The sequence below is a fragment of the Dendrobates tinctorius genome, unplaced genomic scaffold (assembly GCF_039654945.1).
Source record: "Dendrobates tinctorius isolate UK_male_01 unplaced genomic scaffold, ASM3965494v1 ptg000102l, whole genome shotgun sequence".
Lineage (NCBI taxonomy): Eukaryota > Metazoa > Chordata > Amphibia > Anura > Dendrobatidae > Dendrobates > Dendrobates tinctorius.
In genome coordinates, this window is record NW_027361770.1 from 9,261,044 (window position 1) to 9,278,717 (window position 17,674).

The window sequence follows — 17,674 nt, forward strand, 5'->3', positions numbered from 1 at the left end:
GCACACCCAGATTAAACTAAAGGGAGGGAATATACGGGTGCTGTCATGGATTCCGAAAAATACCGTTAACCGGTGAGTAACTAAGACTTTATTCGGTCGTCCATGGCAGCACCACCTGAGAGAATTACAGAGAGTAATAACTACTTTAGGGGACGGCACCCTTATACCAAAAGAGAGGTCTGTGGAAGCCCCCAAGCCTATAATGACTATAAAAGGTGCTCGGAGAGGGCCAAGTAGCCGCCTTACATATCTGGTCAATGGAGACTTCTGATCTCTCGGCCCACGAGGTCGCCATGGCTCTGGTGGAATGCGCCCTCAGCTTCCCAGGTGCCGGTCTGCCTTTTGAGGTGTATGCTATTGAAATTACTTCTCTAATCCACCTGGCTAGTGTTTTTTTTTACACTCTAAGGCCTTTCCTAGGGCCTTGATGGGAGACAAACAGGGCATTATCTTTCTTCCAGGGTTCGGTAACTGCAAGATATTCTATGAGACATCTCTTAACATCTAGGGTATGTAGTTTCTCCTTCTCGTTAGTTGGATTAGGGAGGAAGGATGGAAGGACTATTTCATGTGTCCTGTGAAAGCTAGAAACTACCTTAGGTAAGTACGCTGGATCAGGTCTGAGTATTACCCTATCGTCCTTGAACTGTATATAAGGAGCACACCTAGATAATGCCTGGATGTCGCTTACTCTACAAGCTGAGGTTAGAGCTACCAGGAAGGCTATTTTGAGGGACAGGTTTTTTAAGGAAGCTGATGAGATGGGTTCAAATGGAGCTTCTGTCATAGCCGTGAGGACTAGGTTCAAGTCCCACGGCATGAACCTATCCTTCACTGTTGGCCTGGATCTACCTGCTGCCTTAATGAATCTACTGACCCAGTAATTACCCGCGATGTTGCAGCTAAAGAGGGCCCCCAAGCTGATACTTGTACTTTAAGGGTACTAGTGGAAAGCCCCATGTCCAGACCTTTCTGTAGAAACTCTAAGATTTGATTTAAAGGCGCTGAACCCCCAGCGATTATCCCAGAGTTCTGAAGGAATTTCTTCCAAATTCTGACAAATTTTGGTAGTAATGGTTTTCCTACTTTTAAGTAGGGTGCTAATCAGGTCTGGGGAAAAGCCTTTATCTTTTAGCAGTGTCCGTTCAAACTCCACGCCGTCAGATGTAGGCCAGCCACCTGAGGATGGAAGACTGGGCCCTGGGATAGGAGATCCGGGATGTCCGGAAGAACCCAAGGATCGGACACCGACATGGTCCTGAGGCATGAGAACCATGCCCTCCTGGGCCAAAATGGAGCGATAACTATAACCCTTGCTCTGTCTCTCCTGATTTTCCTCATCACCAGGGGTAGTAGTGATAGGGGAGGGAAGGCGTAGGCTAGCCTGAAGTCCCACTTTATCAGAAAGGCATCTACCGCCAGGGGGTTCTCTCTGGGATTTAGGGAGCAGAATTGTCTTAATTTTCTGCTTTCCATGGTGGCGAAGAGATCTACCTCTGGTTGTCCCCACTTTTGTACAATCAGGTCGAAGATGGAGTTTTTTAGGGACCATTCTCCTTGCTTTAGCAGATTGCGGCTTAAGAAGTCTGCCGTGATGTTTTCTTTCCCTTTTATATGAAGAGCTGTTAAAAATAGAAAATGTTGCTCTGCTAGCCGGAACAACCATTCTTCCACATTCATCAGGGGTTTGGAACGAGTCCCACCTTGGTGGTTGATATAAGCCACGGTGACCTGATTGTCGGAGAACACTCGCACATGATGGCCCTGTAGATACACAAGTAGCTTCTTAGCTGCCTGCTCTACTGCTGTCAACTCTTTCAGGTTAGATGACATTTCTATCTGATGATGCTCCCATAGGCCCTGGACCAGGATCTCACCCATACGAGCCCCCCAACCGGAAGGGCTAGCATTCGTGGTAACTATGCGGGATATGTCATACTCCCAGGGAACCCCTCTGGATAAATTATCCTTGTCTAGCCACCACTCTAGGGACTCCCTTGTGTTTCGGGACAAGGTTAGCTGGCCCTCTAAGTAACCCACAAGGATTCTTTGATGCACTAAAACCTCGCCCTGTAGTGTTCTTGCATGAAACTGGTCACACTGGACCGCCGGGATACAGGACGAAAGAGAACCCAGAAGGGACATGGCTTTCCTGAGGGACATGGTAGGGTTATTGGAAGCGTTCAGAACCTGATAATGTAGGCGAACAAGCTTCTCCGGAGGCAGGCGGCATTCCTGTTTCTCAGAATCCAGGATCAGGCCCAAGAATTGTTGGACTCTCATCGGCTGTAACCGAGATTTTTTGATGTTAAGCAGCCATCCTAACCGCTCTAGAGCAGACATTGCCCGTTGTAGCTGTTCCAAACAATGTTTCGCCGTTTTCCCTACAATCAGGAAGTCATCTAAGTAGGGGACTACTAGAATGTCTGATTCACGGGGAGCGACTGCCACCCCAAACGGGAGGGACGCATATTGGAAATGTTGAACTGACCCATCTAACTGAACTGCCACTCTGAGGAAACGCTGATGACCTGCATGAATGGGTATATGGTAGTAGGCATCTTTTAAATCTAACACCACCATAAAGCAATTTTGAAACAGCAATTTTATTGTTGAATTGTCTCCATCTTAAACGGACGTATGACCAGGAATTCGTTGAGGGACTTAAGATTTATTATAGTCCTAAAAGAGCTGTCTGGCTTGCGGACCAGGAACAGAGGGGAGTAGAAACCTTTCCCCCTTTCTCCCTCTGGAACCATAGTTAGGACCTTCTTGCGGCAAAGATCATGCACTTCGGCCTCCAGGGCAGCTTGTTCTGATGTGGAAGACCTGAGTGGGGTGACCTTAAATCGATCTTGGGGAACCCGGGCGAATTCTAGTCGTAGACCCGCAGCTATCACCCCCAGTATCCAGTTACTACTAGAAATCATGGACCAGGCTGGGTAAAAGGCAGCTAGTCTCCCCCCTACCGGAGCAACTAGTCATTGGGGCGGCTTTTTAGTGTCACGTGCTGGACCTTCCTGGCGCCCCCCTCCTCCGAACATGAATCCTGTACCTTTCCTTCTTTTGTCATCCCATCTGCCCTGATCCCTGGACGGCCTTCTACGGAAATATCCTTTCCTGGTAAAGGAACGTCTATAAGAAGGGTTCAGCAGACTGGGGAACTTCTTTTTATCATCCCCGGCTTTCTCTAAAAGTTCATCCAGGATGGGGCCAAACAGATATTCCCCCTCACATGGAATGGAGCAGAGTCGTGACCTGGCCTGGATATCTCCTGGCCAGCATTTTAACCAGAGAGCCCTTCGAGCTGCATTGGATAAACCCGCAGTCCTAGCCGCCATCCTCGCAGAGTCTGCCAAAGCATCAGCCAAGAAAGCAGCAGCACTTTGGATGATCGGTAGAGTTTGTCGAATGGATGCTCTTGTGGCTCCGTCCTTCAGCTAGGAATCCAGTTGATCCAGCCAGACCATCATGGATCTGGCCGTACATGTGGCAGCTATCGCTGGTCTTAGAGCGCCTGCTGACATCTCCCATGTTCCCTTTAGAAAAGAATCCACCTTTTTATCCAGCGGGTCTTTTAAGGAGGCCATGTCGTCGAAAGGTATGGAGGATTTTTTGGAGGCTTTGGCTACTGCCGCGTCCAGCTTAGGGGCCTTATCCCATCTGCTTACCACTGGGTCATCAAAAGGGTACCTCCGCTTGAAGGCAGGTGGCAAGGAGCCCCTTTTTTCAGGTCTTTTCCATTCCCTATCTATCAGGCTCTGGACTTTGTCATTTAATGGAAAGGCCCTGCGCTTTCTGGGATCTAGACCCCCGAACATCATGTCCTGTGCCGAAAGTTCTGGCTTTGCGTCTGCTATCCCCATGGTGGACCTTATAGCTTTAACTAGCCTATCCATTTAGTCTAAGGGGAAGCAGAATAGGCTAGAGTCTTCCTCCGAAGTGGAGGCCGGGGAATCTGAGGAGTCATCGTTCCTAGGGGCGGCCGAGGACTCTGAACCCGAGAAACTAATTTCTCTTCTCCTAGAAGAATCCCCTCGTTCGTCTGTTTCTTCTGCTGGCCACTCGCATGAGGCTTCACCGTGACCTGTTTCTGTGGGCACTCCTGCACCTCGTCCTGCTGCTCTATGGGGGCTTCTGTCGTATCCATTGCTGGGCCTTCAGAAGCACCCCAGCAGAGTCACCTCCTGCCTTATAAGGCCTCCCGGTGTCCGGGTCAGCAGGGTTCTGGCCACGGCACCTCCCACCCGGGACCCCCCGCCCATGCTCCAGGCCCCCCGCGCCACCCCAGACAGCCGCGCACACCGGAAAGCCGACCGGCACCCGACTTCCGGTTTCGGCGTTCCCGGCCCCGCCCCTTCCGCCACGTCACCTCCGCCGTTCGTCTGAGACCGCAGGAGCGCGCGGAAAGGAGCTGGCACGGCGCCCCCGGCTCAGACATGCCCGCAGCCCCCACATCCGCCGCCCTGCGCCCGCCAACCGGGCGCAACCGCCGGCCCGGACGGAAAGGGAGACGGAACGGGAGACGGAACCCCGGGGGGAGCGCACCAGGAGGGGCCCGGGGCATACATACCTCCTGGTGCCAGCACTCTGGAGGCGGCTGTCCACCGGACCCTCTGTTCCACCTGCACCAACCACTGCCGTGGCGACCTACCCGGCCCCACCGTGGCGCTTCCAGGGACCCCCGAGCTTGACCGAGGTAGGAGATCCCCCCGCTACCTGGGTCGGTCAGCCGGCCTGGGAATCCCTCGACGACTCCATGACGGACGATCTTGAAGGAAGTCCCGTCCTCTAGGAACAGGAAACCAACTGATACGTGGGAGAGGTGCCGCCCTTTTTGTATCTGTAGGTTTCCTGTTCCTGAAGGGCGGATCCCCTCTCTCAGGTGGTGCTGTCATGGACGACCGAATAAATGTTACTTATTAAGTATTTTGTGTGACATATCTCTGTGATTTAAGGGCATGAAAATTCAAAGTTGGAAAATTGCTAAATTTTCAAAATTTTCGCCAAATTTTTGTTTTTTTTCACAAATAAACGAAAGTCATAAAGAAATTTTACCCCTATCATGAAGTACAATATGTCACCACAAAACAATGTCAGAATCACCAGGATCCATGGAAGCGTTCGAGTTATTACCTCATAAAGGGACAGTGGTCAGAATTGTAAAAATTGGCCCGGTCATTAACGTGCAAACCACCCTTGGGGGTAAAGGGGTTAAATAAATAACAAAACGTTGTGGGGTCCCCTGTACTTTTGACAACCAACCTTGCTATAGCACACAGCTGGGGGCTGATATTCCCAAGCTGGTAAGGGGCCATATATATTGATCCCCCCAGCTTAAAAATAGCAGCCTGCAGCTGCTCAGAAAAGGCACATCTATTAGATGCGCCAATTCTGATGCTTTGCCCAGCTCTTCCCACTTGCCCTGTAGTGGTGGCAGGTGGGGTAATATTTGTGGGGTTGATGTCACCTTTCAGGTGACATCAAGCCCACGGCTTAGTAATGGAGAGGCGTCTATAAGACACCCCCCAATTACTACTCCTATAGTTGTGCTGTAAATAAACAGACACCCAGAATAAAGTCCTTTATTTGAAAAAAATAACAAACTCCTTTTTTAATCTTCATTAAACCATACTTACAACCACGCCTAATCCAAACAAAGCCCTCGATCTCCTGTAATAAAAATAAAATAAAAAAGCAACAATATAAACGATACCTGTCCATCTTTGTGTCCCATGCCGTAATCCATGTCTGGATGAGCGTCAGTGACCGAAGGTAATCTCTATGACATCACCTCCGGTTACTGATGCTGCATTCCCAGCAGCTCATTCACCATTGGTTTTCGGCCGAGACAGTCGTATCTTGGCACCGTCCAGGTTGAAAACTGTATATCCCCCAGACATGGATTATGGCGTGGGACAAAACGACAGACAGATATGATATATTGTTGATTTTTTATTTTATTTTTATTACAAGAGATTGAGGGCTTCGCTTGGATTAGGCGTGGTTGTAAGTATGGTTTAATTGAGATTAATAAAGGAGTCTTATTTTTTTCAAATAAAGGACTATATTCTGGGTGTGTTTATTTACAATACAACTATAGGATTAGTAATGGATGGGTTTCTTACAGACCTCTCCATTACTAAGCTATCAACCCCACAAATATTAAGTAATGGATGGGTGTCTTACCGACCCCACAAATATTACCCCACTTGCCACCGCTACAGGGAAAGTGGGAAGAGCCGGGCAAAGTGCCAGAAAAGGCGCATCTAATAGATGTGCCTTTTCTGGGCAGCTGCGGGCTATTTTTAGGCTGGGGGGGTCAATATCCATGGCCCCTTACCAACCTGAGAATACCAGCCCCCAATTGTCTGCTTTAGCAAGGCTGGTAGTCAAAAATAGGGGGGACTCCAAGCCATTTTTTTAAATAAATAAAACGGCGAGGGGACCCCTCTATTCTTGATAACCAGCCTTGCTGAATCTGAGGGTTGCAGCCCCCAGCTGTGAGTTTGGTCTGGCTGGTTATCAAAAATAGGGGGGAACCAACGCTGTTTTTTTGGGGTTTTTTTTTTTAATAGCGGGTTTTTATGTTCGGTTGCTGTCACACGCTACAAGACACTTTATATTGCAAAAAATAGTTTTTGCGTCACAACATTTTGAGAGCTATAATTTTTCATATTTTGGCCTACAGAGTCATGTGAGGTTTTGTTTTTTTGCAGGAAGCGCTAACGCTTTTATTGGTACCATTTTCGGGCACATGACATTTTTTGATCGCTTTCTATTCCAATTTTTGGGAGACAGAATGAGCAAAAGCCAGCAATTCATTTATTTCTTTTTGGGGGGCGTTATACAGCGTTCCATGTGTGGTAAAATTGATAAGGCAGTTTTATTTTTTTGGTCAGTACGATTATAGAGATAGCTCATTTTTTTTTATGTTTTGGCGCTTTTATATAATAGCTATTTTATAGAAAAAATTATTTTTGCATCGCTTTATTCTGAGAGCTCTAACTTATTTTTCCACTGATGGAGCTGTATGGCAGCTCGCTTTTTGTGGGACAAGATGATTTCAGCGGTACCATGTTTAATTATATCCATGTTTTTGATTGTGTGTTATTCCAAATTTTGTTCCGGGGTTTTATGATGATAAAGCATTGTTTTTTTCCCCTTTTTTTTTTTTTATAATGGTGTTCACTAAAGGGGATAACTAGTGCAACAGTTTAATAGGTTGGGTCGTTGCGGACGCAGCGATACCAAATGTGTACTGGCTGGGTTCACACGTAGCGGCACTCTCACGGAAATTACCGCAAGAATTCCGGAATTCCATTCCGCGGGAAAATCGCATTTTAAATTCCCGCGATTTTCCCGCAGAAAAACTAGCATTTTGCAAGCGTAATTAGCTTGCAGAATTGCTAGCGTTTTCCAAGCGATCTGTAGCATCGCTTGGAGAACTGATTGACAGGTTGGTCACACTCGTCAAACATAGTGTTTGACGAGTGTGACCAACTTTTTACTATTGAGGCTGCCTATGTGGCATCTATAGTAAAAGATAGAATGTAAATAATAATAAAAACAAAATATTGTTATTCTCACCTTCCGACGTCTCGCGCAGCCTTCCCGCCTCTCTCCAAGCTCCCGGTCCCAGTAATCCTTTGCGACAATCACCGCGATGACGTCCGTTCTCGCGGAATCGCGACGTCTCGCGGTCATTCACGATGACGTAGCGCGAATGACTGCGAGAACGGACGTCATCGCTCGCAAAGGTTTACTGGGACCGGGAGTGTGGAGAGAGGCAGGAAGGCTGAGCGGGAAGTCGGAAGGTGAGAATAATATTTTTTATTTTAAATTCTGTTTTTTACAGGGATATAGTACCCAAAGCCCGGAGGACAGTCTCCTCTTCAAAGTGTTGAAAAATTCACATTTTAATTAGCAGTGGTTGTGCTAATATTCAACAAGAATTATAAAAAAAAAATTTGAAGACAAACAGTTTGTTCATACACAAATTGTTTTTGAACGCCTCAAAAACATTGTCTGCACATGCTTGCATATGGATATATACCACAGTCTTCCCTGAATTCCAATGCAGCTACGGTTGTCCTCCGATTCATGTGACTCAAATTTTATAACACAAAGTCAAACAGGGATTTGTATGAGAACCAGAAGTCAATCTAAGGCCACGTTCACAAGTTCAGTATTTTACATCAGTGTTCGTAAATCAAAACCAGGAGTGGAACAGAGGAGAATTAGAATAGAAATACATGCACCACTTCAGCATTTTTCACCCACTCTTGATTTTGGCTTACAAATACTGATGTACAATGCTGACCAAATATTGAATGTCTTAAACTGGCCTTACAATTTAACTCAATGTAACCTCGTTCTGACGCTCCGTAGATCTACTCTAAAAGTGACTCGTTACACACACACACACACTCCTGTTTGATCCAGTGACTAAGAATTTCAGTCGTGTGAGTGAGAAGAGGACCAGAGCAGCAGCAGAAACTAAAGGATCGGAAATTATTTTATTGCACTTACACTATAAATGTATTTAGAGAATAAAACATTTCTTGGGAGTTCTTCTTTAATAGGCTTCCACTGGTTCTAACATGTAGAGGAACATATAAATGTAAGCATTTCACTGGCAAACAACTTCTTGTTTTCAATACATAAATGAAGTCTACCATAATAGCACAAATCATTGTTTACAGAAATCAAGCCCTCTGCAAGGAAAAGTCATGAAACATTAAAAAAAAAAATCCTGACGAAATAGAAAACTCGTACATCAATTAAGCAGTTTTATAAAAAAATATGCATGTATTTACAGTAAATTACAAGACCAGTGCATTGTAATATGTTCAAACTTGAGGCCAAATAGCAAAATATGTTACAGGAAATTATACAACCATACTAAAGATTGCTTTCTTTCATTGATTCTGCTGTTGCACACTTTTTGTCGACTTCAGTTTTCCAGTTTCCGTTAAATAGCGTACAAGGCTTGGGACATGAATTCCTAAAACAAATAAACCATTAATTATTAATTTATAAAATTATAAATGTAGAACTAAAAAGAAAAAACTATTTCCAATGTTATGTGAAAACATACATGTCCATTATTGTACTATGAGCATCTACTACTTAGGATCTTTCTAGGCACACCTTTTACAGCTAGCAAAATAGATGCAGCTATAAATGCAAAGAATAACCTGCTAACCTTACCTTCAGTTTCATTTAAATTGTATAAATTTAGAAAATTACAGGCTGATAAAGACTGATAAATTTTAGGTTTTAAATCCCACCAAAGAGAGGTTGTATTGTCATGGCTGGTGGGCACACGTGCTGGCCAATTTATCCCCTTAACGACTGCAGATATGCCTTTTAACAGCGGCAGTTAAGGGAACTTATTCCTCAGCGCTGAGAAAAAGTGTATAGCGCCCCCCACCGTCGGAAAATCTCCTGGGTCTCTGGTACCGACAATAGCTGAGATCACGAAGAACATGATTCGGGTCGGATTTAACCATCCCCGGTCACTGAATAACGGCACTCACAAAAAAAAAAAAAAGTCCAGTTTTACATGAATTTCTCTCTCCTCTGATATGACCTATTGTAAAAGGAGATGACAACACACACAGCTACACAGCTAATGGGATGTAAAAAAAAAATCATATCACAGATAAATATGTGAAATCACTATAATAGAAAGCACATCCCTAGCTCACATTATGGACAGTGTAAGACACACTGCACATCTGCTAGAAAAACCACAAGAAAAAATGCAATGAAAAAGTCCAGGGAAATAATATTGTATCAAAAAGTGAAAAAACTTTATCCCATGTACTGCCTACTTGGTTTATCTAATAAAAAGTGACAGACTGAATTTGCATGCAAAAGGCGGTAGGACAGTGAAAGGTACCTCAAATGTAAATCTTTCAGTTAGATCCCAATTGTAAACGGGGCCCTATACATATAGTAAGCATATAACTTACTGTATATACTCGTGTATAAGCCGAGATTTTCAGCCCATTTTTTTGCGAATATTCATGAGTTTTAGGGTATGTGCACACGTATGCAGAAAATTCCTAACTGAAAACCGGACTTCTTCCCAGAAAACGCACGTTTTTTTTGCGCAAAAACACGTTTATGCGTTTTTTTCCGGAGCGTCCCCAGTCTCATAGAAAATAGTTAGAAATGCGGATTTTTCCGTGAAATTAAGGAGCATGCTGCGTTTTACCGCAATGCGTTTTTTCCCCGGAAAAAAACGCATCAATATGCACAAAAAGTGCAGAATTCATTAAAATGAATGGGATGCTTCTAGTAAGCGTTTTTGCCGGTAAAAACGCGTAACAACGCTTACATGTGCACATACCCTAATGAGTGGTACCACGTGACCGCTGAAGGAAGAGCTGCCGGAGACCGTGGGAGTCGGAGAAGCGGGGCTGCAGAGACCGCGCCAGGAGGGGGTAAGTATATCCAATATTCACCAGTCCAGGGTCCATCGCTGCTCACCGCTGTCTGCTGCGTCCTGTGTCAGTGACGTTTAGACAGCAGGGGGTGCGGTGACGTGGTTAGTGCGTGCCGCGCCCTCTGCTGGCTGAACAGTCACTGACACAGGAAGCGGCAGACAGCGGTGAGCAGCGATGGACCCCGGACAGGTGAATATCTCAGGTGCCGGGTCCTGAGCAGGAGAGGTATGACATTTTTTTTTTTGCAGCAGCTTATGGGGGCATAATATATGGAGCAGCATATGGGGGCATATTCTATGGGGCAGCATATGGGGGCATAATCTATGAGGCAACATATGGGGGCATAATCTATGGAGCAGCATATGGGGGCATAATCTATCGAGGGGCATATTCTATGGAGCAGCATATGGGGGCATAGTCTATGGGGGCATATTCTATGGAGCAGCATATGGGGGCATAGTCTATGGAGCAGCATATGGGGGCAGCATATGGGGGCATATTCTATGGAGCAGCATATGGGGGCATAGTCTATGGGGCAGCATATGGGGGCATAGTCTATGGAGCAGCATATGGGGGCATATTCTATGGAGCAGCATATGAGGGCATATTCTATGGAGCAGCATATGAGGGCATATTCTATGGAGCAGCATATGAGGGCATATTCTATGGAGCAGCATATGAGGGCATATTCTATGGAGCAGCATATGAGGGCATATTCTATGGAGCAGCATATGAGGGCATATTCTATGGAGCAGCATATGAGGGCATATTCTATGGAGCAGCATATGAGGGCATATTCTATGGAGCAGCATATGAGGGCATATTCTATGGAGCAGCATATGAGGGCATATTCTATGGAGCAGCATATGAGGGCATATTCTATGGAGCAGCATATGAGGGCATATTCTATGGAGCAGCATATGAGGGCATATTCTATGGAGCAGCATATGAGGGCATATTCTATGGAGCAGCATATGAGGGCATATTCTATGGAGCAGCATATGGGGGCATATTCTATGGAGCAGCATATGGGGGCATATTCTATGGAGCAGCATATGGGGGCATATTCTATGGAGCAGCATATGGGGGCATATTCTATGGGACAGCACATGGGGGCATATTTCTCTGGACTTTTTCATTGCGTTTTTTCTTGAGGTTTTTCTGATCTGACCTAGCATACCAGAGGAGAGAGAAACGGGGTACCCTGCGTCCACCGAGTATCTCTGCCATCCATCCACATCTTCATGGAAGAAAACGGTGGGTGCATGCGTAGTGCGCCTACCGAGATCCGCCAGCCGATGCCGGGCAGCAATAGATTTTCCCTATTGGTTCATTTTGATCACTGTGATAGACTATCACAGTGATCAAAATGTAAAAAAAATAAATCAACCCCTCTTTGTCACCTCCTTAGTTAGGACTAATATATTATATATATTTATATATATACACACAAACACACATATATATACACACATATATACATACACTTTTTTTTTTCATTCTTTGCAGTTAGGTGTGTGTTGGGGTGGGTTTAGGGCTGTGTTGGGGTTGGAGTTAGAATTGGGGGGTTCCACTGTTAGGCACATCAAGGGGTCTCCAAAGGAGACATGGTGCCCGCCATCGATTCCAGCCAATTTTGCGCTCAAAAAGTCAAGTGGTGCTCCCTCTCTCCCTTTTGGGACCTACAAAATCTATTAGACAACTTGTATTTCAGTTGTTTAATAAATTCATCCTGACCCCTCTAAGTTCAGAGAATGTCATCTCTAAATCGTAGTTTAAATAACCCAGTTTTTTTTTTGCTCAACATTCGTTTAAATATGCAAGACTTTACCTTTGAAAGCAGGATTTGTAGTAGTTATTTTATTCAATGTTGTAACTACTTCAGTAACTTCCATATTCTTGATGCTTTCAAAGAATGTCTTCACTATATCATCCCTTGGTATAGGGAAGAGTGGTGGCGCAGGTCCTAGAGGCGCAGGTCCTGGAGGCGCAGGTCCTGGAGGCGCAGGTCCTGGAGGCGCAGGTCCTGGAGGCGCAGGTCCTGGAGGCGCAGGTCCTGGAGGCGCAGGTCCTGGAGGCGCAGGTCCTGGAGGCGCAGGTCCTGGAGGCGCAGGTCCTGCAGAAGGGGAAAGTGTGGTTTTTGCACTATGAGTCTCTCTATTTACCTGGGCATCTTGAAATGAAAACAGAACAAAATAAAAACACAGTGAAAAAAATGGACATGAAAATAAAAAGAAACCATGAAGTCACAAGAAATTACACAAGATGTTCACAAGTGATCTTACATTTTAGCTGCACTGAACCTGGTAGAACAGAAAAAAGGAATTATTTGAAATGCCAATCCACCAATTGAAAGCACCACAATCAATTGGTTCCAAAGCCACTTAAGTCAAAACTTCCACCCCTGCTGTGTCTCATTAACAACTTGACAAGTCTCAACTTGAGAAGGACTCTCTCAACAGTGACACCCCCCCCCCCCCCGATTAATCGGAAGCAGCTCGCACTGGCTTTGATGAGGGGGCGTGTTGGAGTCAGATGCTTCTGATTCTTTAAGAGGCAAATGCTTCTTAAGAGGAGTTGTGCCACCATAAAGGATACAATTAATTTAGCATAAAATGTGTATATAGATATTTTTCACAATTATTTCAAAATTATGCTTAGTTCAAAAAATAACCTTTCATCTTCATAAATGGGTCCCCTGATGTTATTCCATCTACGAGCCTCACCCCTTCATCCCAGTGGCCAATCAGCTGGCCATGCATGTACAGTTACTACCATAATATATATATATATATATATATATATATATATATACACAGTCATATGTAAAAGTTTGGGCACCCCTATTAATGTTAACCTTTTTTCTTTATAACAATTTTGGTTTTTGCAACAGGTATTTCAGTTTCATATATCTAATAACTGATGGACTCAGTTATATTTCTGGATTCAAATGAGGTTTATTGTACTAACAGAAAATGTGCAATCTGCATTTAAACAAAATTTGACCGGTGTAAAAGTATGGGCACCCTTATCATTTTCTTGGTTTGAACACTCCTAACTACTTTTTACTGACATCCTGAAGCACTAAATTGGTTTTGTAACCTCATTGAGCTTTGATCTTCATAGCCAGGTGTATCTAATCACGAGAAAAGGTATTTAAGGTGGGCACTTGCAAGTAGTTCTCCTATTTGATTCTCCTATGAAGAGTGGCATCATGGGCTCCTCAAAACAACTCTCAAATGATCTGAAAACAAAGATTATTCAACATAGCTTTTCAGGGGAAGGATACAAAAAGTTGTCTCAGAGATTTAACCTGTCAGTTTCCACTGTGAGGAACATAGTAAGGAAATGGAAGAACACAGGTACAGTTCTTGTTAAGCCCAGAAGTGGCAGGCCAAGAAAAATATCAGAAAGGCAGAGAAGAAGAATGGTGAGAACAGTCAAGGACAATCCACAGAGAGTGTCACTCTCCGCAAGGAGAAACCTTACCTCTTAGACCCTAGTCCAGAGCCTCTCACCTAGCCAAATCAGATCTCATACTTTGCACTGAAGAGAGCCAATAGCTCGAAACACCGTGTCTGCAAATTGAGATTCTGATTTGGCTTGTATCCTAAGTCATATTACAAGACTCGTTAAAGGGTTGATTGTGACTTGTAGGATCGCTACTACCAATAGGTGGCGCTGTAGAGTAAAAGTCCTCTTTCTTTCTGAAGAGGCAATTTGCACATTTGAATCCAGAAATATAACTGAGTCCATCAGTTATTAGATACATGAAACTGAAATAGCTGCTGCAAAAACCAAAATTGTTATAAAGAAAAAAGGTTAACATTAATAGGGGTGCCCAAACTTTAACATATAACATATGACATAAAATATATATATATATATATATATATATATATATATATATTTATATTTCCTCCAGGGTGTGCAATTTATGTGAGAAGCTCTCTGCATTCACAGAAAGCTGGGAAGTGTGTGCAGTGGTGGCAAACACACTTCTTGCACTCATACAGGTCTGACAGCTGGGTGAGATCGTTATGCTTCATCTGTGTGCGCTGTCAGAGCTGTGTGAGCACGATTGGAGACACACGCTCCCCGCACATGCACAGATTTAGCAGTACATCAGGCATGCAGAGAACTGTGTGCAATAATTGCTAACATACACTCCCTGCACTCACACATGTCCGACAGCTGGGCGAGATAGTTCTCCTCCACCTGCGCGCCAAGCACTGGTCTTCTCTCATCACCCACAGTCAGAAGACAAGAGCGCTATGCAGACTATGAAGAAGACAACACTTGAAAGTGCAGGAGGTAATTCTGAGAAGAGTACAACTAGATCAAGTATTGTCTATGATCTCTGTGATATTTAAGGAGAGCAGCAAGTCTTCAAGGTATGGAATGAACAAGTTGTTGACATTCTAGCAAAATCTTTTTTCCATTACTCTTAAGAATTCCCAATTAGGTGTTCAATTGGGTTCAAATCAGGATACATACTCGACGATAATCACTTTCATCCTTTTCTTCAGAAAAGCAACAGATGTGTGTTTTGGATTATTGCCATGTTGGAACAGTGCACATCTACCAAAGGCAAGGAGCGATGACAGCATTTTCTCTTTCGATAAATAGCAGAGCATCAGTGAATTAATGAAATCTTTAATGAAATGTAGTTTCCCCAACACCAGCAGCACTCATTTAGCCCCACATAAAGACACTGCCACCATGTTTCACTTTAGGCACTAAATATTTTTCTTTGTACTCCTCATCTTAGCGACGCCATACAAGTTCCAAAAACATTTATCGTTGTCTCATCACCCCTGGGTGGAGAGTCCCAGTAGTCTTCATAATGCTTCAGTGTTGTTAAATTTTCTTTACAGCTTTGTTACAGTATTCTGACTGATAAGTAAAGCTTTTCTGATTTTATCGTGATTTTCACCTTTCCTGTGTAAAGTAAGGATTTTCTTTCTCTGATGTCTTGTGTCAGTCTTCTTCCATGTGGTGCCATTGCTGATAGCATGCAATGGGAAGGGATTTTCTTTGTTAATACATACACATACCATTTTTTTCGGACTAAAAGACGCATGTTTTTCCTTAAAAAATGTGGAGGAAAATGGGGGGTGCGTCTTAAAGTCCGGATGTATCTGCTCTGGCTGTGGTGGGTAGGTGGGGGAGCGGCAGAGGAGCGCGTCACAGGAGGCAGCAGCTGCCGCTAACTCCTGAGCCCACTGCTAAAGAGAAATGAATATTCACTGCCTCCCACGCAGGCGTGGAATGCAGTGAATATTCATTCCCTTTAGTAGCAGCACATGTGAATTCCTGGCAGCTTCAGGAAGCCAGCGGCTGCGGTTAACACTGTGCTCACTATTAGAGAGCAATGAATCTTCACTTCTCTCCACACACATAGTCCTGGCATGGAGAACAGTTAGTATTCTGGGAGCTGTCCTCGGCTTGTAAGCAGTGAATGACGTAAGCAGCACATGGCAGAAACGAGCATAAATCAGCTGCTGGCCAGGAATAACGAGGGGCCCGCGCCTACCAGGCCAGGGATAACGAGGGGGCCCACGCCTACCAGGCCGGGGATAACGAGGGGGCCCGCGCCTACCAGGCCGGGGATAACGAGGGGGCCCGCGCCTACCAGGCCGGGGATAACGAGGGGGCCCGCGCCTACCAGGCCGGGGATAACGAGGGGGCCCGCGCCTACCAGGCCGGGGATAACGAGGGGGCCCGCGCCTACCAGGCCGGGGATAACGAGGGGGCCCGCGCCTACCAGGCCGGGGATAACGAGGGGGCCCGCGCCTACCAGGCCGGGGATAAAGAGGGGGCCCGCGCCTACCAGGCCGGGGATAACGAGGGGGCCCGCGCCTACCAGGCCGGGGATAACGAGGGGGCCCGCGCCTACCAGGCCGGGGATAACAAGGGGGCACGCTCCTACCAGGCCGGTGATAACGAGGGGGCCCAAGCCTACCAGGCCAGGGATAACGAGCGGGCCCACGGTATACACACACACCATCACATTTATCAAAGATAAAAATAGACATCCCTTTTTAAGCAAACAATATAAATGTATACAATCTCTACAATCTCCTCACTGTGACCTCTATGCCTTCAAAACAATTGGATGGCAACTGAGAATATGGAACTCATGACATACTGAACTGGTCAGATAGTCACGTGCATATTGAAAAGCTGACCACAGAAGCAAACCAAAAGGATAGAGAATATGCATTTCGAGTCTATTGGAAGAAAAACACAAAACACATGTATATTGTGCAGTTCTAGGGGAAGCTTTCCCTATTCTGTCAGCTGACATTTTGTTACAGATGACAAAAAAGGTATGCATTCAAGGTGACAGCAATGTGATATGATCCTATTCAGAAATTTACTATAACTCAAATCTATAGAACAAATCATTGCACTTTTATTTACAAAAAATACCACCATAGTGTACCATAAAAACTAGCCATAGTGCCCTATAAATCATCAGATAGCAGACAATTTAAGAACAAACGGCTTGTGTGGTGCTGCCGCACGTACTAACAGAAGTACACAGAAGTCACTGTCAATCAGTGCCAATATCATTGGAGGGCAGCACAAAGAAGGTAAACATCACCCGCAGTACTGATCTTTTCCTACTCCTGCTGGATAGCTCTGTCCTAACTTCTTAATTGGAGTCCACGTCAGGTAAGAAGTAAACCGTAAATAAGAATTCCCTGGAGAATTTAGTTGGCATCTGCTGAACATATCAGTGATTCACAACAAGAAAAGTATGGCAGGTTTACCTATTCAAGACCAAACCATTTTTTCCCATTCCTGAACAAGTACATTTTCAGGGTTTTTTTAGTACATGCAGTTTTACAACTGAATTGTTTTTCTAATTAAGAAATTCAAATTTTTTTTCATTCTACGTAAGGCCTATGCCATTTTCATTATATACATAATGTAGTGCTGCGGTAGCACGATGTACAGTGATGAGGCAGTGACCCAGCAAAGATCAAAACAAAAGTCAAATGCTTAACTCACAGCAGAACAGCACACAATATCCTCCGGATCGAAGCCGGGAAACAGGACAGTCCACCTCCGGTTCGCAGTCGGGCACATATCCTCTGGATTACCGTCACTAAACACGCCGGTCCACCTTCATGACTGGTTGCTGTGGGCGATTGCACCGCTGTTTTAATGTTCAACTCACAGCACTAAACAGAAGACGATATCCTCCG

The 17,674-nt window shown here is 45.0% G+C and overlaps 1 protein-coding gene across 1 annotated transcript in view; it reads right to left on the reverse strand.

The window, feature by feature from the left end:
• Positions 1 to 8,500: 8,500 nt before the first annotated feature.
• LOC141099724 (uncharacterized) overlaps positions 8,501 to 17,674 on the reverse strand; it is a 166,756-nt gene continuing 157,582 nt past the window's right edge. The window contains exons 18-19 of the mRNA XM_073587724.1: positions 12,289 to 12,630; positions 8,501 to 9,007 (exon numbers count right to left, since the gene is read on the reverse strand). Of these exons, the coding sequence (XP_073443825.1) occupies positions 8,922 to 9,007; positions 12,289 to 12,630 (428 nt within the window). The 3' untranslated portion in view covers positions 8,501 to 8,921. The remainder of the gene's footprint in view (positions 9,008 to 12,288; positions 12,631 to 17,674) is intronic.